Raw genomic sequence first — 20367 nt, 5'->3', positions numbered from 1 at the left:
AGTTCAAATAAAAGAAAGAAAAACCTTCTTGGCGCAACACTCGAGGAGATAGAACTTGCACAGCTCCATCTTACGGGGTGGTATGGCGTCATGGGAGTACGGACAATTGTCACCCTGTATTTTGTGACACAGGATGTATGTGTGTGGGGCAGGACATTGATCCGTAGGATTTTGGCAACATTGATTCGTACATTGGCAGGACAAATGACGTAGATTTGTGACAGGACATTGTGTGAAGAGCAGGACAGAAAACAGAGAACAGAAAGAAAAAAACAAGTACGTGAGACAAAGATTGACAAAGGAAAATTTGCTAATATATTATGTACATATTTTAATGTACACATAACCAAAAAATTCACTTATTTATTTCTCCCTCCAAAGACGTGAAAGACCCCCACACCTTATTTCGGAATGTGTTTTGGGCTTTTGCGCAAATGCAATTGGTAGTACAATTAAAAAAAAGTACCCATTAAATAAAATAACCTAAGTAAAATAGTACCTATTGACAGTGTAAAGTTGTAAACAAACAGTACACAAAATTTGGAGAAAAAAAAAGCTACTTATAAAACAGTGAGCACTTTCCCATTCTCTCCCTGCGAGACATAAATCAATGGGACTTTCTAATGAGGCTTTTCTTCAAAGGTTGAAACAAAGGTCACAGCGGTATTCTCTAAGAGAAAAAAACTAAACTTGCCCCTTCCGATTTTGCCAAAACGTCCCTTTTTGGACCTTTAGTAAAAACTACCTCTAACGGAAAATTGGGGAAATTCTACCAATATACCTACCGGCATGAAACTGGTATCTGCCTTCCAAGGGTTGTACGGATTTCACGGCATACTGATTTTTCATAGATTTTGATGGGTACTTACGATTTACATATTAGGCTTTATCATTTAACTTTTGAATATTTCATTAGGTGTTAGTACCTATCTATTGTGTTGGTAAGGTAGGTAGGCACCGGGATCAATGTACAGACAACCAGTCTCGTATTTTATGGGGGACATCAAATCAAACTGGGGTGGGTAGAAGGGGATTGTTGGGGTTGTCTTGCGTGTCTTCGTCGGATGGTATGGGGGTTGTGTTCGAGTTGGAATTATCTGTGGGCATGGAGGAAAGAAGAGCATGAGAAAATTAAGATCAATAAAATATTATAAATCAAATAAACGAGAATAGGTTCCAAGATTGTTAAAACAAGAATAGAAGAAATAAATGCCTTTGGGGGCACGGTTAACCCAGTGATAACGCGCTTGCTTGTCATGCAGAAGGATCTATGGCGACCATCGACGAAAATTTGTACTCGTTTTTTGATTGCAGATATTTCAAAGGGTTCAGTACCTCTGGTGTTCTCGTGTTGACCCAGCACCTAAATGGGATGTATTGTGTCTCTTTTCGCCCATCTGATGAGAGGCATACTACGGGATGGGCATGTTACGACACAGACCACAGGAGTCTAAATAGCAGTTGAATACCATGGACACTATCGCAAGGGTGCGTACACTCTGGTGTACCATATCTTCGGACAGTCCTTTTCCAACAATACACATATCAACCGATTCCCGTGAACATTTTCCCCCCCCTTGAATCTTTGCATCCAACTTATCTTTGCATCCAACTTCTGGTGTTCTCGTGTTGACCCAGCACCTAAATGGGATGTATTGTGTCTCTTCTCGCCCATCTGATGAGAGGCATACTACGGGATGGGTATGTTACGACACAGATCACAGGAGTCTAAATAGCAGTTGAATACCATGGACACTATCGCAAGGGTGCTTACACTCTGGTGTACCATGTCTTCGGACAGTCCTTTTCCAACAATACACATATCAATCAATTTCCGTGAACATTTTTCCCCCATTGTATCTTTGCATCCAACTTACCTTTGTCCATGTTATGCTTGCCAGGGTCGGACTTGTTGAATTTGATATCAAACAGGGAAGGAATGGGAGTGTTGGCTTCCTTATTCTTCATCATTGCCAGTGCTCCCTCCCTGCTGAGGCGGGGGAAATCGCCCAGGATTTCCTTCGGCGCGGTTTCCAAATGCTGGGAACAGAAGAAAGTGAACGATTTTTTTGGTGAAAAAGTAGGGTTTTTTTGGTGAGATCCCTTCTTCGGGTTCTTATTAAATCGTGAGTCTCTCAGCTTTGACTGTTCTGTGAGTATCTACGTATACCTGGGTAACTTTTCCCCCTACTAAAAACTTACAAGACTTTCAGAAAAGCTCAAAAACCTCATCCTTCAGAAAAGCTCAAAAAGTAGGCTGGAACCAGAAAAAAAAGTCGAAAGGCCTGAAAACTTACTTTTTATAATATTTCCAGTCTACTTGAGCTTTTTTGAAACATGGGCTAAAATTTTGACAGCCTTTAGCGGTGTTTCTGTCGCCAAAAATTGTATTTTTATGTACCTATTGTATTGAACAAGAATTATGTATAGCTCCCTCCCTGCTGAGGCGGGGGAAATCGCCCAGGATTTCCTTCGGCGCGGTTTCCAAATGCTGGGAACAGAAGAAAGTGAACGATTCTTTCGGTGAAAAAAAGTAGGATGATACTTTTTATACCTACCCTACTTCGGGTACTTATAAAATCGTGAGTCTCTCAGCTTTGACTGTTCGGTGAGTATCTACTTATACCTGAGTAACTTTTCCCCCTACTAAAAACTTACAAGACATTCAGAAAAGCTCAAAAACCTCATTCTTCAGAAAAGCTCAAAAACCTCATCCTTCAGAAAAGCTCAAAACCCTCATCCTTCAGAAAAGCTCAAAAACCTCATCCTTCAGAAAAGCTCAAAAAGTAGGCTGGAACCAGAAAAAGTCAAAAGGCCTGAAAACTTACTTTTTATAATATTTCCAGTCTACTTGAGCTTTTCTGAAACATGGGGTAAATTTCTTGACAGTCTCTAGCGGTGTTTCTGTCGTCAAAAATTGTATTTTTATGTATTGTATTGAACAAGAATTGTTCATTGTATGTAAACAAGCATTGTAATAGCTGTAGAGATCCAGATTATTTTTCTTACTTTCATCGTTGGATTTTTGTATGTATGCACGTACGATCGACAGATTCAAGTAGAGCTTCACATGGCTTATATGTCACTTTACGTCCCCTCGAAGAGTCAGACCAAAAGATCAGGCCTAAAGGTTTGGGACCTCAAATGACTTATATATCACGCTACCGTCTGCCAAGCGTTTGACCAAAACTCTCTCTCTCTCTCTCTCTCTCTCTCTCTCTCTCTCTCTCTCTCTCTCTCTCTCTCTCTCCCTCTCCCTCTCCCTCTTCCAACTCATATCACACATGTCTCCTATCCTGTAAAAAAGTGGGAAAACTCCCTAGGTATATTTATTTATTTAGACTCTTTATTTCCTATAATTAAATGTACACAAATACAAGAAATTACAAACAAAGGGCGAAATTATTGCCTGGGGCAATCTCTACCATTCAACCCCGACTTTCACACAAAAAATTCAACACCAACATACCATTCAACATTCAACCCTGACTTTCACACAAAAAATTTAACACCAACACCACAAGTGGGGACTGAGACACCACCTTACCTTGAAATTAAATGTACACAAATACAAGAAATTACAAACAAAGGGCGAAATTATTGCCTGGGGCAATCTCTACCATTCAACCCTGACTTTCACACAAAAAATTCAACACCAACATACCATTCAACATTCAACCCTGACTTTCACACAAAAAATTCAACACCAACACCACAAGTGGGGACTAAGACACCAACTTACCTTGAGCAGTATATTCCGATGCACATCGTCCAAGGGGCCGTGACTGAACTTGCACTCGCCCGCCTCGAACGCAAAACATTGCAACCCCGTATGGTAATATTTACACGGGAAATCACCATGCATGTACAGGCACTTGTCCTTCTTGGCGCAACACTCGAGGAGATAGAACTTGCACAGCTCCATCTTACGGGGTGGTATGGCGTCATGGGAGTACGGACAATTGTCACCCTGTATTTTGTGACACAGGATGTATGTGTGTGGCAGGACATTGATCCGTAGGATTTTGGCAACGTTGATTCGTACATTGGCAGGACAAATGACGTAGATTTGTGACAGGACATTGTGTGAAGAGCAGGACAGAAAACAGAGAACAGAAAGAAAAAAACAAGTACGTGAGACAAAGATTGACAAACGAAAATTTGCTAATATATTATGTACATATTTTAATGTACACATAACCAAAAAAATTCATTTATTTATTTCTCCCTTCAAAGACGTAAAAGACCCCCACACCTTATTTCGGAATGTATTTTGGGCTTTTGCGCAAATACAAATGGTAGTACAATTAAAAAAAAGTACCCATTAAATAAAATAACCTAAGTAAAAAAGTATTGACAGTGTAAAGTTGTAAACAAACAGTACACAAAAATTGAAGAAGAAAAACTACTCATAAAAGAGTGAGCACTTTCCCATTCTCTCCCTGCGAGCTAGAATGCGAAGCTGTCACTGCACATCACTTACCCGATGACACTTCCCCTGCATGAAGTACTGACAGATCCCGTTCATATCCGTATGTCCATCGTCATTGTCACCTCCCCTCTCCCCCCTCTCTCCCATGCCGCCTCTTCCCCCTCTCCATCCGTCTCTTCCTCCCCTCCCCCCGCGGCCTCCCCTCCTGTTGTCATTTCCTCTTCTACCACCACCCCGACCCCCGCGGAAATTGGAGTTGGGCTTGTTGCGTCGGAAATCGGGAGGGCCGTTGGGTCCGTTGTCATCTGAGGAAGGAAAGAGGAAAATAGATGATTAGATTGATTAGTATGACATCCAGCAATATTTAAGGCCGGGCTCGCTTGATCCGAGAGTTAAACTGACATTGTGACCCCCAGCCTAAGTCCAAAGAGGCTGGATGACACGACCTAATTGTCCCGAGTTCGATCCCCACTATTGGCTGGAAATGGGACTCGTAGACAAATAATCAATTAATTATTTCTTACTTTATTGAGGTTTTTTATTTCTATTATTATTATTATTTTTAGTGCAGCTCTGGAGCCCACAGGACTTGTCTTACCTCGGCCTAGAATTCTAAATAATGTTGCTATATTCTTTATATATCTATAACAGACCATCCTTAGTGGTGTAGTGGTTAGCACGGTGGACTCTGGATCTGGAGGTTGGTGGTTCGAGCCCAAGACAAGTCATAAAATCTAGCGTAATGTATTAAGCGGAGAACGACATTTGTGGCAAGCATTTATGCTTAACACAAATAAAATTTCTTATTACTTTCTATTACTACAGTATAGCGACCTATACTAGTAATGAAAGTAAAATTTTTCTATAACTTTTTATGTATAACTTACCATCAGGTTCATCATAGTCATAATCAGGCGGATAGAAATCCTGCTGACCCAGGGGAGGGGATGACTCTCTATTCGCGCCGTGTCCAGACTTTCCCACTTCTCGACTAGGCGACGCGCCTCGTACACACATGAAGTCGTCTTCGTCAAAGTCCTCATCTTCGTCACCAGGGGGCGACAGTGCTCGCTCGTCAGTCTTACGGAACTTCTGTAAGGAGATCGGAAAGAGAAAGCGTTAAAATTAAATAAATAAAATGTAAAATTGACCTCATGATAATGGTGTGTCCAAACATAATTATTTAGTAGACCGGTGAATCAATCCATCGACGAGGTGAATCAATGTTGTCGAGGCAGTGTGGACGGTTCAGTCGACATCGATACACAGCCGGTCGACTATATAGGTGGACACACATTAAGGGTTAGGTGGTAGAGAACACTTCTGGCGTTAACCTCTCCTATTGGTTACTTTCACTCAAGAGTCCATTTTTAATATTATTACTAATCCAGGAAGAAATAATTCCCATCTTACCTTCTCCTTGAAATCAGCATTGCTCTCCACACCATCATCCCATCTCTTCTTCCTCTTCTTGTCATTGCTTATCCTACTGGCACTATTGAATTGATTGCTAGAATTGAACTGGTTCCCCCCGAATTGACTATTAAACTGACTGCCATTGTTCGGGCCGAATTGGTTCGAATTGAATTGATTCGAATTCTGTCCAAATCCTTTGGGAGTGACGCTGTCTATAGCTTTATTATTGGTATTTTCTGTGTTGCTATTGCCGTCTTTCTTGATGTTCTCGTTGTTTTCCTCTTCGTCATCATCCGGAACTTCTCCTTCTTCCAGAATTTCTCCGTCTTCCAAATCGTCATCGCCTTCCGCACTGGAAAAATAGGGAAAGGTACCAAGTTAGGTCGTGGTGCAACTACATTCAGAATTAGACAGGATTTTTAGTCTGCTAGGTTCGTACGCAAGTGGGTATACTGTAGGACTACTTATTTCGTTTACATACAAATCTGGCCGGGGGCCTTTAAGCAGGGAGCATAGCAGCCTGAAATTTCCCTTGCTAGAGAATTAGCAAGGTTGAGTGCAAAGGCCATCCACTGGTAAAATATTGTAGCCAAAGCCAAATGATAGACCAAGAGCGATCACCCTAAGGCTGACTGAGAGCTGACGAAAATCGCCGACACCGTCTGAACACGAGAAAAGGTGAAGAAAGAGAAGAAGAAAGAGGAGGAGGAGAAGAAGAAGAAGAAGAAGAAGAAGAAGAAGACAAATACAAAATATTTACAAACAAAAGTTAGTCCTCCTCCTCCTCCTACTCCCATTCTTCCTCTCCTTTTCACGTGTTCAGGTTCAGACGGTGTCTGCGTTTTTCATCAGCCTCTCAATCAGCCCTAAGGTGATTTTATTAGGCCGACATTTTATTTTGACAATAATAATAATAATAATAATAATAATAATAATAATAATAATAATAATAATAATAATAATAATAATAATAATAATAATAATAATAATAATAATAATAATAATAATAATAATAATAATAATAATAATAATAATAATAATAATAATAATAATAATAATAATAATAATAATAATAATAATAATAATAATAATAATAATAATAATAATAATAATAATAATAATAATAATAATAATAATAATAATAATAATAATAATAATAATAATAATAATAATAATAATAATAATAATAATAATAATAATAATAATAATAATAATAATAAAATAAACATACGAGCTAGGGAAACTTTCAGATTGGTGTGCTCCCTGTTTAAAGTCCCCCCGGCCAGACTAAGCTGGTCTACTCTCTGTTTATATTCCTCCAAACAGACCAGTAATATGGTGGATAACATTAACATAGGTATAGAGGTGACTGGTGACTACAGAAATCGTAATATGTACTCTCGTATACGTAGGTAGGTACTACGCACATAATCATTTCAATCATAATCACATAGGTATGTAGGTACGGGTTGTGTAATGGATAGGTATCTCGTACGTTACGTAGGTAGGTACAGTAGGTATTTTGTGTTGGTAGGTACTGTGTTGGTAAAGTAGGTAGGCACCGGGATCAATGTACAGACAACCAGTCTCGTATTTTATGGGGGACATCAAATCAAACTTTTTTTTTAAGATTTCGAACTTCTTTCTTTTTAGAATGATGGAATTTTCTATTTACGTGAATTGGATCTTTCGATAAGTCGATGATATTTAGATACGAGAATTGTATGTAGTGACGGCATTTTAATTGAATGTGTCTTCCGAAAGGGCAACCAATGTCATATTTTCATTGAAAAAAAAACTAATGGGCATAAGAGTATAATAAATTCTGATAGGTAGTAGGTAGTAGTAGGTACATTTTGTAGGTACAAATAATTCGCGTATTCGCGCCATACATTACCATTTTTCCAACATTACTGCAGCGCGATGTTTTGCCTACGTTCAAGAATAAAGGCGTTCTTTATTCGGTACGATTCATTTCAAAAGGAGCAATAAAAATTAATTCTAAATCGATAACATTCCATAATAATTAAAATTAATATCATTCATAATAGATACGTTTAATTATAATTCACATTTTACTGGATTAGGATTACTGGTTTACTTGAAATTTAAATCCCACGAGTGAGAGGGAAAAAGTTCTCTCTCGAGGACATTGGAGAAAAAGAAAGGGAAGGTGGGAGAAATCCCCTCATCACACGTTCCTCTTTGACCATTCTTCCCCTACCATAAATTATCAGCTCACGTGGCAACACTGTCTCAACAAGAAAACACGTTCAAAAGAGAATGCACGATTGAAACAATGGAGAGAACTCGAGAATGGCCGAAAAGAAAATTCGATGAATGAGGGGAGAATGAAGGATTTGTAAAACTTGTGACGTCACTTTGAATTAATCAATGCTACTCCGTTCCACACACACTTTTTACTTTTTTTAGATTAGGTATGTGCTATGTACGAGTGGGTAGGTACTGTCGTTATTACCCTACTTTATAGGTACCTAGGTTTAGAATGGACACAATAATTAAGCTATTGCTCATTGGCATACAGGGTGCGGCGCATCACTCTCGAGTCAAAAAGATATGACATGTCTATGACTCATTAGGAGAAATCTATGGAAGATAAAAATAGATAGGGCGGTCACGGGGAACATACAGGATATGCCCTAAGCCTGAACAAAGCGGAAGATGAATTGAATGGAGGATGGGAGTGGTCCACATCTCCCTGCAAAATAAGGCCATGCGATAGTCCAAAATATACCTAATGCCCAAGTCCAGAAAAGAGTGGCAAAAAAAAGCATACTGACTGTCAAACCAAGACTGAAAGATAAACCGTACCTACATCATATTGACGGATAACATTTCCGATTGCTTCATATTACATCACGACCTTTATCACCATAAAATACGTCAAATACTTGATATAATATTATAAAGTTATTAATACTCGAAGTCCGATAAAATTTCTGAGAATTCGAGAAATGCCTTACAGGCCTTACAACAAGGAACAATAAATTGGGCAAAGTTCTGATAAAGAGAGGCTCCATGAATATTGATACTGCCAAGTTGGCAACCTTCGCTTAAAATGAATGAAAATAGGAAATTCGCGAAATCCCCACAACAACTGAATGTGAGCCTATCAAAATCCTCCTGCAATTGGACTATGAGACAATGGATGGCCTCAAAAAAGCAGTGTAAATCCTCGAAGAATTGCAGGTCAACCTTCAAAGTCCTCGAAAAGTCCCTTCACAAAACCCACATTTTTCTCAATAGTCTCAATATTAATGTCTCAAATTCTCCACTAACTGATATGTCATAAGTAGAAACTTGAATTTACAAAGAAAGTCAAGACTTGTGTCACACACAGTATTTAGATAAAAACTGAAACGTCATTCTATCAACTGCATTGTTTCTATGCAAGGAATTCAAGTGGACTGCTTATTTATCGAACTATTGTTCCATCATTGTTTATTTACTAATCCAGGTAGGTAATAAGGTAATCAGCACTTTATTATTCTACTTGCTTATCCACAGGTGTTGCTGTCCGAGCTACTGCAGCTACCTGTATATGAACGTTCATTTTCGTCATATTAGCTGCCTCTCCTGATCTAACCCGATTTTCCGGCTAGGACCTGTTCGAAACCTTGTTTTCTCCCTTGGCAACCGATACAACGACAATGAATTGAGAAATGTGACGGAATTAAGGAAACTGGGGAAATTTCCAGGTCTCTAATAGGTTCAAAAGATTCACAAGGAAAGGGCAGGGGGTCTACCGAGCTCATTGTGATTCCAAAATACTTGCACCTTTGAAACGACCTTTACAAGAAATGCACTTCATGATATCAGCAAAAACCCATCTGCAACCATCAGAAATATTTTCGATGGTCGTTCACCTCAGGTTTTATGACCTACTAACAACAGCACCTATGGAACCGAGGAATGTTACGGAGTATGGTCATGATAGGGCGAAGTGAATGGTGTATTGCGTCGTTTTTCAATCTTGAAGGTAATATAATGAGGGGGGAGAACGTATGCAATGCTTCAAGTTGTCTATTACGCAGAACCGAAGATGAAGAAAGAGTGTGGGGGGATAAACGTGAGGGGAGAGAGGCATAAGAATTCATCTCTGAGAGAAATGATGTGGGATAAAAGAGAGGTTTTTAGATACTAAACAAAGTGGCAAAGAGAATGAAAAGGAATTAGGAGTGGGAGCTAACGCGAGGGGAAAAAACCATCCAAAGATATCCAGTCAAACCTCTTGTTCAGAATGTCCAGCCTAGTCTAATTAGAGAGTACCTACCAACAAGATAGAAGGGATAAGGGGGAATGGGAGAGAAACATCCGACCAAGCTCTGGCTGACTAGAAATTCCTGGTCTCCTGTAAAACCTAGAATTCGAAGATTTCCAAACACATGTACCTACTCGCTTCCTTGAATACTTACTAATCCATGTCTGATCTGACCTCTAACACAAACTTCTTCAAATTGAAAGACTGAAACCCAAAACCAGAACCAGAAATAACCTCTTGAAACTGAAAACTTCCCAGGTACCTTAACAAATGAGTTTCTCTACGAGTGCGACAACCAACTTGCAACCAATCTCTCTCACAGAAACCAGAAATAAACTCTTCGTGTCGGTCTGCTACTCTGGTTGCTCAAGGACAAATCTATCTACCATGCTACATTAGTGCCAGAACCACGGGTATCTTTAATACCAAGGATTTATCTATGCAATAGAGACCGCCAGCTGGCTTACATTTGCTTGCCTACGTAACAATATACTTTCAAGAAAGCCCTAAGTAGGTCACTATGCAAAGGTCTGGGTCGTCTGACGAAATGGCTGAATGAAAAGTACCGTCGATTGCGAAATTGCTTTGTTGATAACTACGATGAAATTTGGGTCAGCCTGGACTTGTGCCGGGAAAAGGGAAATATACCGTAATATACGTCACTAGCATTGAGATTTGGGGAATCGAATCGCACCATTCAACATACAAAGGACAAAGCTGAAACCTGAAAACCTGACAAAAACTAGAAGTGGGCTTACAAGAACTACAGGAAATTGAAGCCCGCTTGATCAAACGAGAAAGGGAGTTAATTGACATGAGAGAGGAAGAAACAATCAAACAAAATGATGGGACAGTAGGAGAGAAGAGGGACATCGGAATAACAGAAGCAATAGGGGGATCTTGATGAGGATATAAAAATGAGAGGGTAGAAAAGAGATTTGAATAGAAGAGCATTCAAAAGGAGGCAAAAAAAAATCACAGGAAGGAACCATAAAAAATTACCAAGGATGAATGAGGGGAGAATGAAGGATTTGTAAAACTTGTGACGTCACTTTGAATTAATCAATGCTACTCCGTTCCACACACACTTTTTAAGTTTTTACTTTTTTTAGATTAGGTGATGAATGAGGGGAGAATGAAGGATTTGTAAAACTTGTGACGTCACTTTGAATTAATCAATGCTACTCCGTTCCACACACACTTTTTACTTTTTTTAGATTAGGTATGTGCTATGTACGAGTGGGTAGGTACTGTCGTTATTACCCTACTTTATAGGTACCTAGGTTTAGAATGGACACAATAATTAAGCTATTGCTCATTGGCATACAGGGTGCGGCGCATCACTCTCGAGTCAAAAAGATATGACATGTCTATGACTCATTAGGAGAAATCTATGGAAGATAAAAATAGATAGGGCGGTCACGGGGAACATACAGGATATGCCCTAAGCCTGAACAAAGCGGAAGATGAATTGAATGGAGGATGGGAGTGGTCCACATCTCCCTGCAAAATAAGGCCATGCGATAGTCCAAAATATACCTAATGCCCAAGTCCAGAAAAGAGTGGCAAAAAAAAGCATACTGACTGTCAAACCAAGACTGAAAGATAAACCGTACCTACATCATATTGACGGATAACATTTCCGATTGCTTCATATTACATCACGACCTTTATCACCATAAAATACGTCAAATACTTGATATAATATTATAAAGTTATTAATACTCGAAGTCCGATAAAATTTCTGAGAATTCGAGAAATGCCTTACAGGCCTTACAACAAGGAACAATAAATTGGGCAAAGTTCTGATAAAGAGAGGCTCCATGAATATTGATACTGCCAAGTTGGCAACCTTCGCTTAAAATGAATGAAAATAGGAAATTCGCGAAATCCCCACAACAACTGAATGTGAGCCTATCAAAATCCTCCTGCAATTGGACTATGAGACAATGGATGGCCTCAAAAAAGCAGTGTAAATCCTCGAAGAATTGCAGGTCAACCTTCAAAGTCCTCGAAAAGTCCCTTCACAAAACCCACATTTTTCTCAATAGTCTCAATATTAATGTCTCAAATTCTCCACTAACTGATATGTCATAAGTAGAAACTTGAATTTACAAAGAAAGTCAAGACTTGTGTCACACACAGTATTTAGATAAAAACTGAAACGTCATTCTATCAACTGCATTGTTTCTATGCAAGGAATTCAAGTGGACTGCTTATTTATCGAACTATTGTTCCATCATTGTTTATTTACTAATCCAGGTAGGTAATAAGGTAATCAGCACTTTATTATTCTACTTGCTTATCCACAGGTGTTGCTGTCCGAGCTACTGCAGCTACCTGTATATGAACGTTCATTTTCGTCATATTAGCTGCCTCTCCTGATCTAACCCGATTTTCCGGCTAGGACCTGTTCGAAACCTTGTTTTCTCCCTTGGCAACCGATACAACGACAATGAATTGAGAAATGTGACGGAATTAAGACTTTGATGAAATGAGTCAAGAATTCTCGATATTTTTTTACTCAACTTGTCGATCGACCGGACTGACTCAGCAAGAATTCCGATTTCCTTCGGAACAGAAAGAAATCGGAATATTGCAAACTCGATTCCTGAAAAACACCCTGTATATGTACGACCTATGACCTCGGGAAATATATTGAAGAGGGATATCTTTCGTCTTGGCCGTCAATGGGATTTCAGCACACCCTGATTTTGATAGACGGAGATAGGGCTGGAAGAAAACGTCTGAAAGTTCGCCAATGCCTGAAAGTTCGCCAATGGTGAATTTGTAAACGGGGGGTTTGAAATGAGGAAAATTACTTAGAGCGACTCTCGTTTGACCTTTCGAACAGAATACGATGATGACTTTTCGACAGATAAAATGGCCAGCTTTTCGAACGGATTTCGAGCGATTCTTCAGGAAAAAAAAAAGAAAAAAATCGCGTTTGAAAAATGGGAATTGGAGAAGGAATACTTGAGGCTGAAAGAGATATAGAACCACACCAATGCTTTCTCGAACTCGCAACAAAAATCAATAGGAAATGGGTAGGTATCAGCTTGTACAAGGTAGGAAAACTTTTTCCCCCCAACTTCCTTGACGAAGAAAACAGCGACCTATTTACCAATGAATAATAGATGCCATGATTAAGAACAGTTTAATACTACAACACTTGTGTTATCAACTTGTTTAGGTTTTGGGTTCAAATCCCAGCCCAAACACAAAACAAATGGTAGTACTTAGGACCCATTTCATTGCTAGAGATCAAAAGGAATTCACACACAGGTTCGTAACCTTATGTCAAAGTGTTGAACATCTGAGCTTGCTCAGAGACTATTGGGGTGTAGCCTCCAATAGTCAGAGGTTACAAACACTTTTACAAGAGGCCAGCTACTCACACTCAGCCCATCTGATAGCAATCTGTCAGACCATTGAAACATGTGTGGTGGGAAAAAGCTTCAGTCCCAGGTCTCTCAGACAGTCTGATGGACCTAGATCCTCGGAATTAAGGAAACTGGGGAAATTTCCAGGTCTCTAATAGGTTCAAAAGATTCACAAGGAAAGGGCAGGGGGTCTACCGAGCTCATTATGATTTCAAAATACTTGCACCTTTGAAACGACCTTTACCTTTTACAAGAAATGCATTTCATGATATCAGCAAAAACCCATCTGCAACCATCAGAAATGTTTTCGATGGTCGTTCACCTCAGGTTTTATGACCTACTAACAACAGCACCTATGGAACCGAGGAATGTTACGGAGTATGGTCATGATAGGGCGAAGTGAATGGTGTATTGCGTCGTTTTTCAATCTTGAAGGTAATATAATGAGGGGGGAGAACGTATACAATGCTTCAAGTTGTCTATTACGCAGAACCGAAGATGAAGAAAGAGTGTGGGGGGGATAAACGTGAGGGGAGAGAGGCATGATGATTTTATTCATCTCTGAGAAAGCATAATGATTTGAAATGATGTGGGATAAAAGAGAGGTTTTTAGATACTAAACAAAGTGGCAAAGAGAATGAAAAGGAATTAGGAGAGAGAGCTAACGCGAGGGAAAAGACCATCCGAAGATATCCAGTCAAACCTCTTGGTCAGAATGTCCAGCCTATTCTAATTAGAGAGTACCTACCAACAAGATAGAAGGGATAAGGGAGGATGGGAGAGAAACATCCGACCAAGCTCTGGCTGACTAGAAATTCCTGGTCTCCTGTAAAACCTAGAATTCGAAGATTTCCAAACACATGTACTCGCTTCCTTCAATACTTACTAATCCATGTCTGATCTGACCTCTAACGCAAACTTCTTCAAACTGAAAGACTGAAACCCAAAACCAGAACCAGAAATAACCTCTTGAAACTGAAAACTTCCCAGGTACCTTAACAAATGAGTTTCTATCTACGAGTACCTACGACAACCAACTTGCAACCAATCTCTCTCACAGAAACCAGAAATAACTCTTCGGTCTGCTACTCTGGTTGCTCAAGGACAAACCTGTCTACCATGCTACATTAGTGCCAGAACCACGGGTATCTTTAATACCAAGGCTTTACCTATGCAATAGAGACCGCCAGCTGGCTTGCATTTGCTTGCCTACGTAACAATATACTTTCAAGAAAGCCCTAAGTAGGTCACCATGCAAAGGTCGGGGTCGGCTGACGAAATGGCTGAATGAAAAGTACCGTCGATTGCGAAATTGCTTTGTTGATAACTACGATGAAATTTGGGTCAGCCTGGACTTGTGCCGGGAAAAGGGAAATATACCGTAATATACGTCACTAGCATTGAGATTTGGGGAATCGAATCGCACCATTCAACATACAAAGGACAAAGCTGAAACCTGAAAACCTGACAAAAACTAGAAGTGGGCTTACATGCTTACAAGAACTACAGGAAATTGAAGCCCGCTTGATCAAACGAGAAAGGGAGTTGTTAATTGACATGAGAGAGGAAGAAACAAGAAACAATCAAACAAAATGATGAGACGGTAGGAGAAAAGAGGGACATCGGAATAACAGAAGCAATAGGGGGATCTTGATGAGGATATAAAATTGAGAGGGTAGAAAAGAGATTTGAATAGAAGAGCATTCAAAAGGAGGCCAAAAAAATCACAGAAGAAAGGAAACCATAAAAAATTACCAAGAATGGGACACCCATGAAGAACACAAGGAAAGAAAAGAGCTACAAAAAAAAAATCCCCACTTTGAAAGAAGCTACATCTCTACCTGATAACCGGATTTTGGCCCAAGAGAAAGAAGTACCACGAAAACCGGCCTACCATGAACAAATAAAAACTACCCAAACCTATAGTCATATAGTGGCGAATATCGAGGTGTTATAGGGCCCCTCAACTGACTACCCTTGACCTCATTCGAAATTTCCTTAAATTTTGATTCGTTTTTCTCGAAAGGTAAAGAACATCATTTCTAATGACATTTTTCCTCTGTTGGTGATCCTATGGGAAGAACGTTGCCTCATTTTCAACACGTTACTTAGGGACCACTTTTTCAACTCCGCTCATTAGGTATTAAGTACATATTTAGAACCCCTTTTCTTTTCAGCATTCGCCACTTACGAAGTATTATCAATATTTGTATTTATTTCCACGACCTACCTTCGGATCCACGTCTATGTATATCAGCGTCAAATAAAACCGTTCTAAATTCTATTTATATCTCCGACCCTAATGATGAAAGAAAAATGTTTGTAAAGGTCACCACATGTTATGGCCGTTCGGAAAAAAAAAAGAATTTCTCAGGTAAGGTCCAAAGGTAGTTTGCAAAATGCCCATTTTTTAGCTTCGATCCACTAAGAGGCTCCCGTCCAGTTGAGGGAGGCCCGTTTACAGGGTAATGAAGCAAAGAACCCAAATAAATCAATGGGACTTTCTAATGAGGCTTTTCTTCAAAGGTTGAAACAAAGGTCACAGCGGTATTCTCTAAGAGAAAAAAACTAAACATGCCCCTTCCGATTTTGCCAAAACGTCCCTGTTTAGACCTTTAGTAAAAACTACCTCTAACGGAAAATTGGGAAATTCTACCATTATACCTACCGGGCTGAAACTGGTATCTGCCTTCCAAGGGTTGTACGGATTTCACGGCATACTGATTTTTCATAGATTTTGATGTGTACTTACGATTTACATATTAGGCTTTATCATTTAACTTTTGAATATTTCATTAGGTGTTAGTACCTATACCTATCTACATTTATGGGTACCTACTACCTAATGATCTTCAATTTAGGTGGTGCTTGAAGAGAGAGATTAGACTGAACACTTAATATTTTCATGGAGAAAGGGGTGGAAAAGAGGTTGAATAAAGTGGGAGGGAAATCAGGGAGATAAAATTCGAACAAAAAAGGGTACCTACTACCTAATGATCTTCAATTTAGGTGGTGCTTGAAGAGAGAGATTAGACTGAACACTTAATATTTTCATGGAGAAAGGGGAGGAAAAGGGGTTGAATAAAGTGGGAGGGAAATTAGGGAGATAAAATTCGAACAAAAAAGGGTACGGAAAGAGAGCCCCTGACAACCCATCATTCAAGTCCATTGAACCCGCAGGAATTTTCCGAAAATAGCGAGGGTGCTCTGTGCACACTTGGAATCGATCTGCTCCCCCTTGGCTTAAAAAAACAGGGAGTCGATAAGACAGAAGAAAGGTATAGCACAAATTTTACTTTTTTCACTCGAACCAATCAATGAATTTCTGTAGGTAGGTACGTGTTTGAATTTTGAATATATTCGTATTACCACATGGAACATAGTCTCAGGCCCTGTGACTAATGACTTTGATGAAATGAGTCAAGAATTCTCGATATTTTTTTACTCAACTTGTCGATCGACCGGACTGACTCAGCAAGAATTCCGATTTCCCTCGGAACAGAAAGAAATCGGAATATTGCAAACTCGATTCCTGAAAAAACCCTGTATATGTACGACCTATGACCTCGGAAAATATATTGAAGAGGGATATCTTTCGTTTTGACCGTCAATGGGATTTCAGCACACCCTGATTTTGATAGACGGAGATAGGGCTGGAAGAAAACGTCCGAAAGTTCGCCAATGATGAAATTGTAAACGGGCGTTTGATATGAGGAAAATTAGAGCGACTCTCGTTTGACCTTTCGAACAGAATACGATGATGACTTTTCGACAAATAAAATGGCCAGCTTTTCGAACGGATTTCGAGCGCTCTTTGGAAATATTCACCCACCTGTTTCCAGCCAAGTAAATCAGAAATGTCCAACACAACACATTCGGACAGTAAAGCCAGCCATGTGGAAGATCGGATGGACCAAAGAGTCCAGTCTGGCCAGGAGTTGGGTTCAATGTCCACATTCCACAGTGCCCAGGATGTGATCGGGACCCAGAAGCAGATTATGGTCTGGAGAAAAAGAAAAGGGATTTAGAAATTAATATTAATCAGAAAAAAATAGATAAAAAAATGAAAGAAGTGAAAAAAAAAATCGATGAAACACCCTAAAAAAAAAACAGAGATTAGGTAATAAAAAGGTAACTACCAAAAGTTATCCGAATAAATATCTAACTTTTCATTCCCGTCAAATGTGGGAGATTTTAATAAATTTCTCGCGTGTGGGAAAAATCCCACAAGATACGCGCCGTAAAATACGAGGTCAATGACCGACCTTCATCGTACGTGGGAGTAATCGTAGTATTTTTGACCTTGAAATTTATTTCCCCTTCTCTTTTGCTCTCTTTCTTCATTTCAAGATGGCCGCCTGATGTGCGCATGCGCAGTAGATCGTTGAGTGTGGACCATGTGAACGGGGCTTACAACCACGCCTCTCAAAAAGCGCGAAATTTTAAATTTTGCTGATAAAATTTTTCACGTTTTTGCGTTCGTCTTCATTTCAAGATGGCCGCCTGATGTGCGCATGCGCAGTAGATCGTTGAGTGTGGACCATGTGAACGGGGCTTACAACCACGCCTCCCAAAAAGCGCGAAATTTTAAATTTTGCTGATAAAATTTTTCACGTTTTTGCGTTCAGTTTTTTTCTTTTTCCGAGTTTTCTTTTGTTTTTCCCCAAATTTTCCTCATGAAGTTGTATTTTAAAATGATTGAACAGTTTCAAAAGATGACAGAAGATATTAGTAATGTGTGAACACATTGCATGTAAGTACTTGGCTGATCCTGTCTTTACAAGTGGGTCAACTTTATCCCAACAACAAATTTAGGACATGCCTTGTTTTAAATCTTTTTCAATCTACCTAGTAAATCCCCACCTTCAGAGATCAAACACACTTGGCAATCAAGAGGTTTTGGGAACAAAAATCAATAGGAAATGGGTAGGTATCAGCTTGTACAAGGTAGGAAAACTTTTTCCCCCCAACTTCCTTGACGAAGAAAACAGCAACCTATTTACCAATGAATAATAGATGCCATGATTAGGAACAGTTTAATACTACAGCACTTGTGTTATCAACTTGTTTAAAAAATAGTTTGATAGTTTCATGCAATGTTTCCCTGTTAAAAACACATCAGAAAATATGACATTGATGTGACCCCGATAGGAACACCACGTCAATAACGTCGCGTAATGGAGATTAGGCCACGTAGGCACTGGAATTTCTATGGCTTTCTCCATGGCAACAGGGAAAACGGAACTTACTCGCTAGACAAAAATATGGTGAAAAAAACTATTAAATTTCTAGAACAAAATTACTACACCTTTTCATGTTGAAATCTAAATTGGATCCAAAAGTTACGGGCTTTTCAATATTACTCAATATCATAATATTGACTGAGTTCTCGTTCTAAGGAACGGAACTCGACTTCCCCTGTTCTCTCCAAGCTTGTATGATTTGCACTAACTTATTTCTAAATATCGTGTTAGTCTGAAATCATTTTCTATATCATTAGGAATTTGTAGATGTATTCTTTCTTTGAGAAAGAAACGAGTTTCTTTACAGATGCAGAGGTCTAAGCAGAAATTTTTTAATTTCAATAAAGATTTTAGTAGCGTTCTTGACTTCACACGGTTACACTTCAAAATGGCGAGATTGGCGAGATTGGAGAGAAAATATTCCGTTCCTTGTCATTTCAAGTTATTTGGAATGCGAGTGAGAGAGATAGAAACTCGAGGTCATCATGAGTACGCATGGCAACACTGTAAACGTGGAGCACAAAAGAGAATGGGCGATTGAAAATGACGGGAAGATAAAAAGAGAGGGATTTTTTGTAAGTGTGGGATTTAAAACAAATCGTGGGACTTTTTTTAAAGCTTTGTCCTCATGAACAACAATTTTACCAACTTTTTTTTTCTTTTTCTACTTGTATTTTAAAACAATAAACAACAAAAGAGGGTAGGTATTGACTTTCACTTCAGAGATGGGTTCAAACCCCGACCGGGGCGGAAATTTTCTAATCAAACTTTTCTGTTCTCTGAGAGGGGGACGGGATAGATGAAAACCAGCCGTTCCTAGAACGAGCCTTATCTGCTTAGGATAAAATTAGCCCCGGGCGGTAATCGAACCCGCGACCTAGCGTTTACAAGGCAAACGTGCTACGCGCTACCCTCCAATCTAACTAGGCTGGCTCAAATGTTCACCTTGAAATTACGCTAATACCTACCTACTGAGACTCGAGCCCCAATAACCCCGGATTTCGAGCCAATTTTACCTCTGGAAGTCCGGAAGAATGAAAAATAAACGCGTTAGATGTAGTTGAAAATAATAATAAAATTTGAAATAAAATATTTGTACCAAAAGGAAACACAACTTGCTGTTAATACAACTTAAAACTACCTACATAATATTACCTATTAACCTACTATTCTACTACTACAACCGCGTTAAACTAAAAGTTAGGATATAAGGCCCCAAATAAAGCTCAGTTCGGTAATGGATTACCTATCTCTAAAAGAAAAGAAAAGAAAAATAGGTAAATGAAGATAAAACAACTTTCCGTTTCTATCAACCAACCATCCTTTTCCAAAATTTCCACACACTCTTTCGATTCTTTTTCTATAGTCTCTCTCCTCTTCCTTTCCCATTTTCCACAAGTATTAAACAAAAATTTAGCGTTAACTAGAAATAGACTCATCGTTGTTACTTTTAACTATCAACTTCTTACTTTCGTGCCTTCTAACATGCTTGATCCTCTCCACAAATAACCAGCCAGGGTTAGCTGATGATCAGAACTCAGTTTAGAAACAGAATCAATGGGTAGAAGGCTAACCTCAATTCCACCTCAGTTCTAACCCAAATTTTAGGGC

General features: G+C 39.2%; 1 protein-coding gene across 1 annotated transcript; it reads right to left on the bottom strand.

Moving 5' to 3' along the window:
- Positions 1–1008: 1008 nt before the first annotated feature.
- Positions 1009–18776, bottom strand: LOC113465525 (protein suppressor of sable). Its single transcript, XM_026820106.1, has 8 exons — positions 18517–18776; positions 7746–7849; positions 5846–6200; positions 5320–5524; positions 4484–4737; positions 3743–3970; positions 1878–2040; positions 1009–1097 (listed from the first exon to the last, which is right to left on the bottom strand). Exons 2-8 carry the CDS (start codon positions 7757–7759, stop codon positions 1009–1011), a joined length of 1308 nt encoding a protein of 435 aa, XP_026675907.1. The 5' UTR covers positions 7760–7849; positions 18517–18776.
- Between the last annotated feature and the right edge of the window lie 1591 nt (positions 18777–20367).

Source organism: Diaphorina citri, unplaced genomic scaffold (genome assembly GCF_000475195.1).
Source record: "Diaphorina citri unplaced genomic scaffold, Diaci psyllid genome assembly version 1.1 scaffold7, whole genome shotgun sequence".
Classification (NCBI taxonomy): domain Eukaryota; kingdom Metazoa; phylum Arthropoda; class Insecta; order Hemiptera; family Psyllidae; genus Diaphorina; species Diaphorina citri.
Note: the sequence above shows the minus strand (reverse complement) of the source record. Positions and strands in the feature narration are given on the sequence as shown.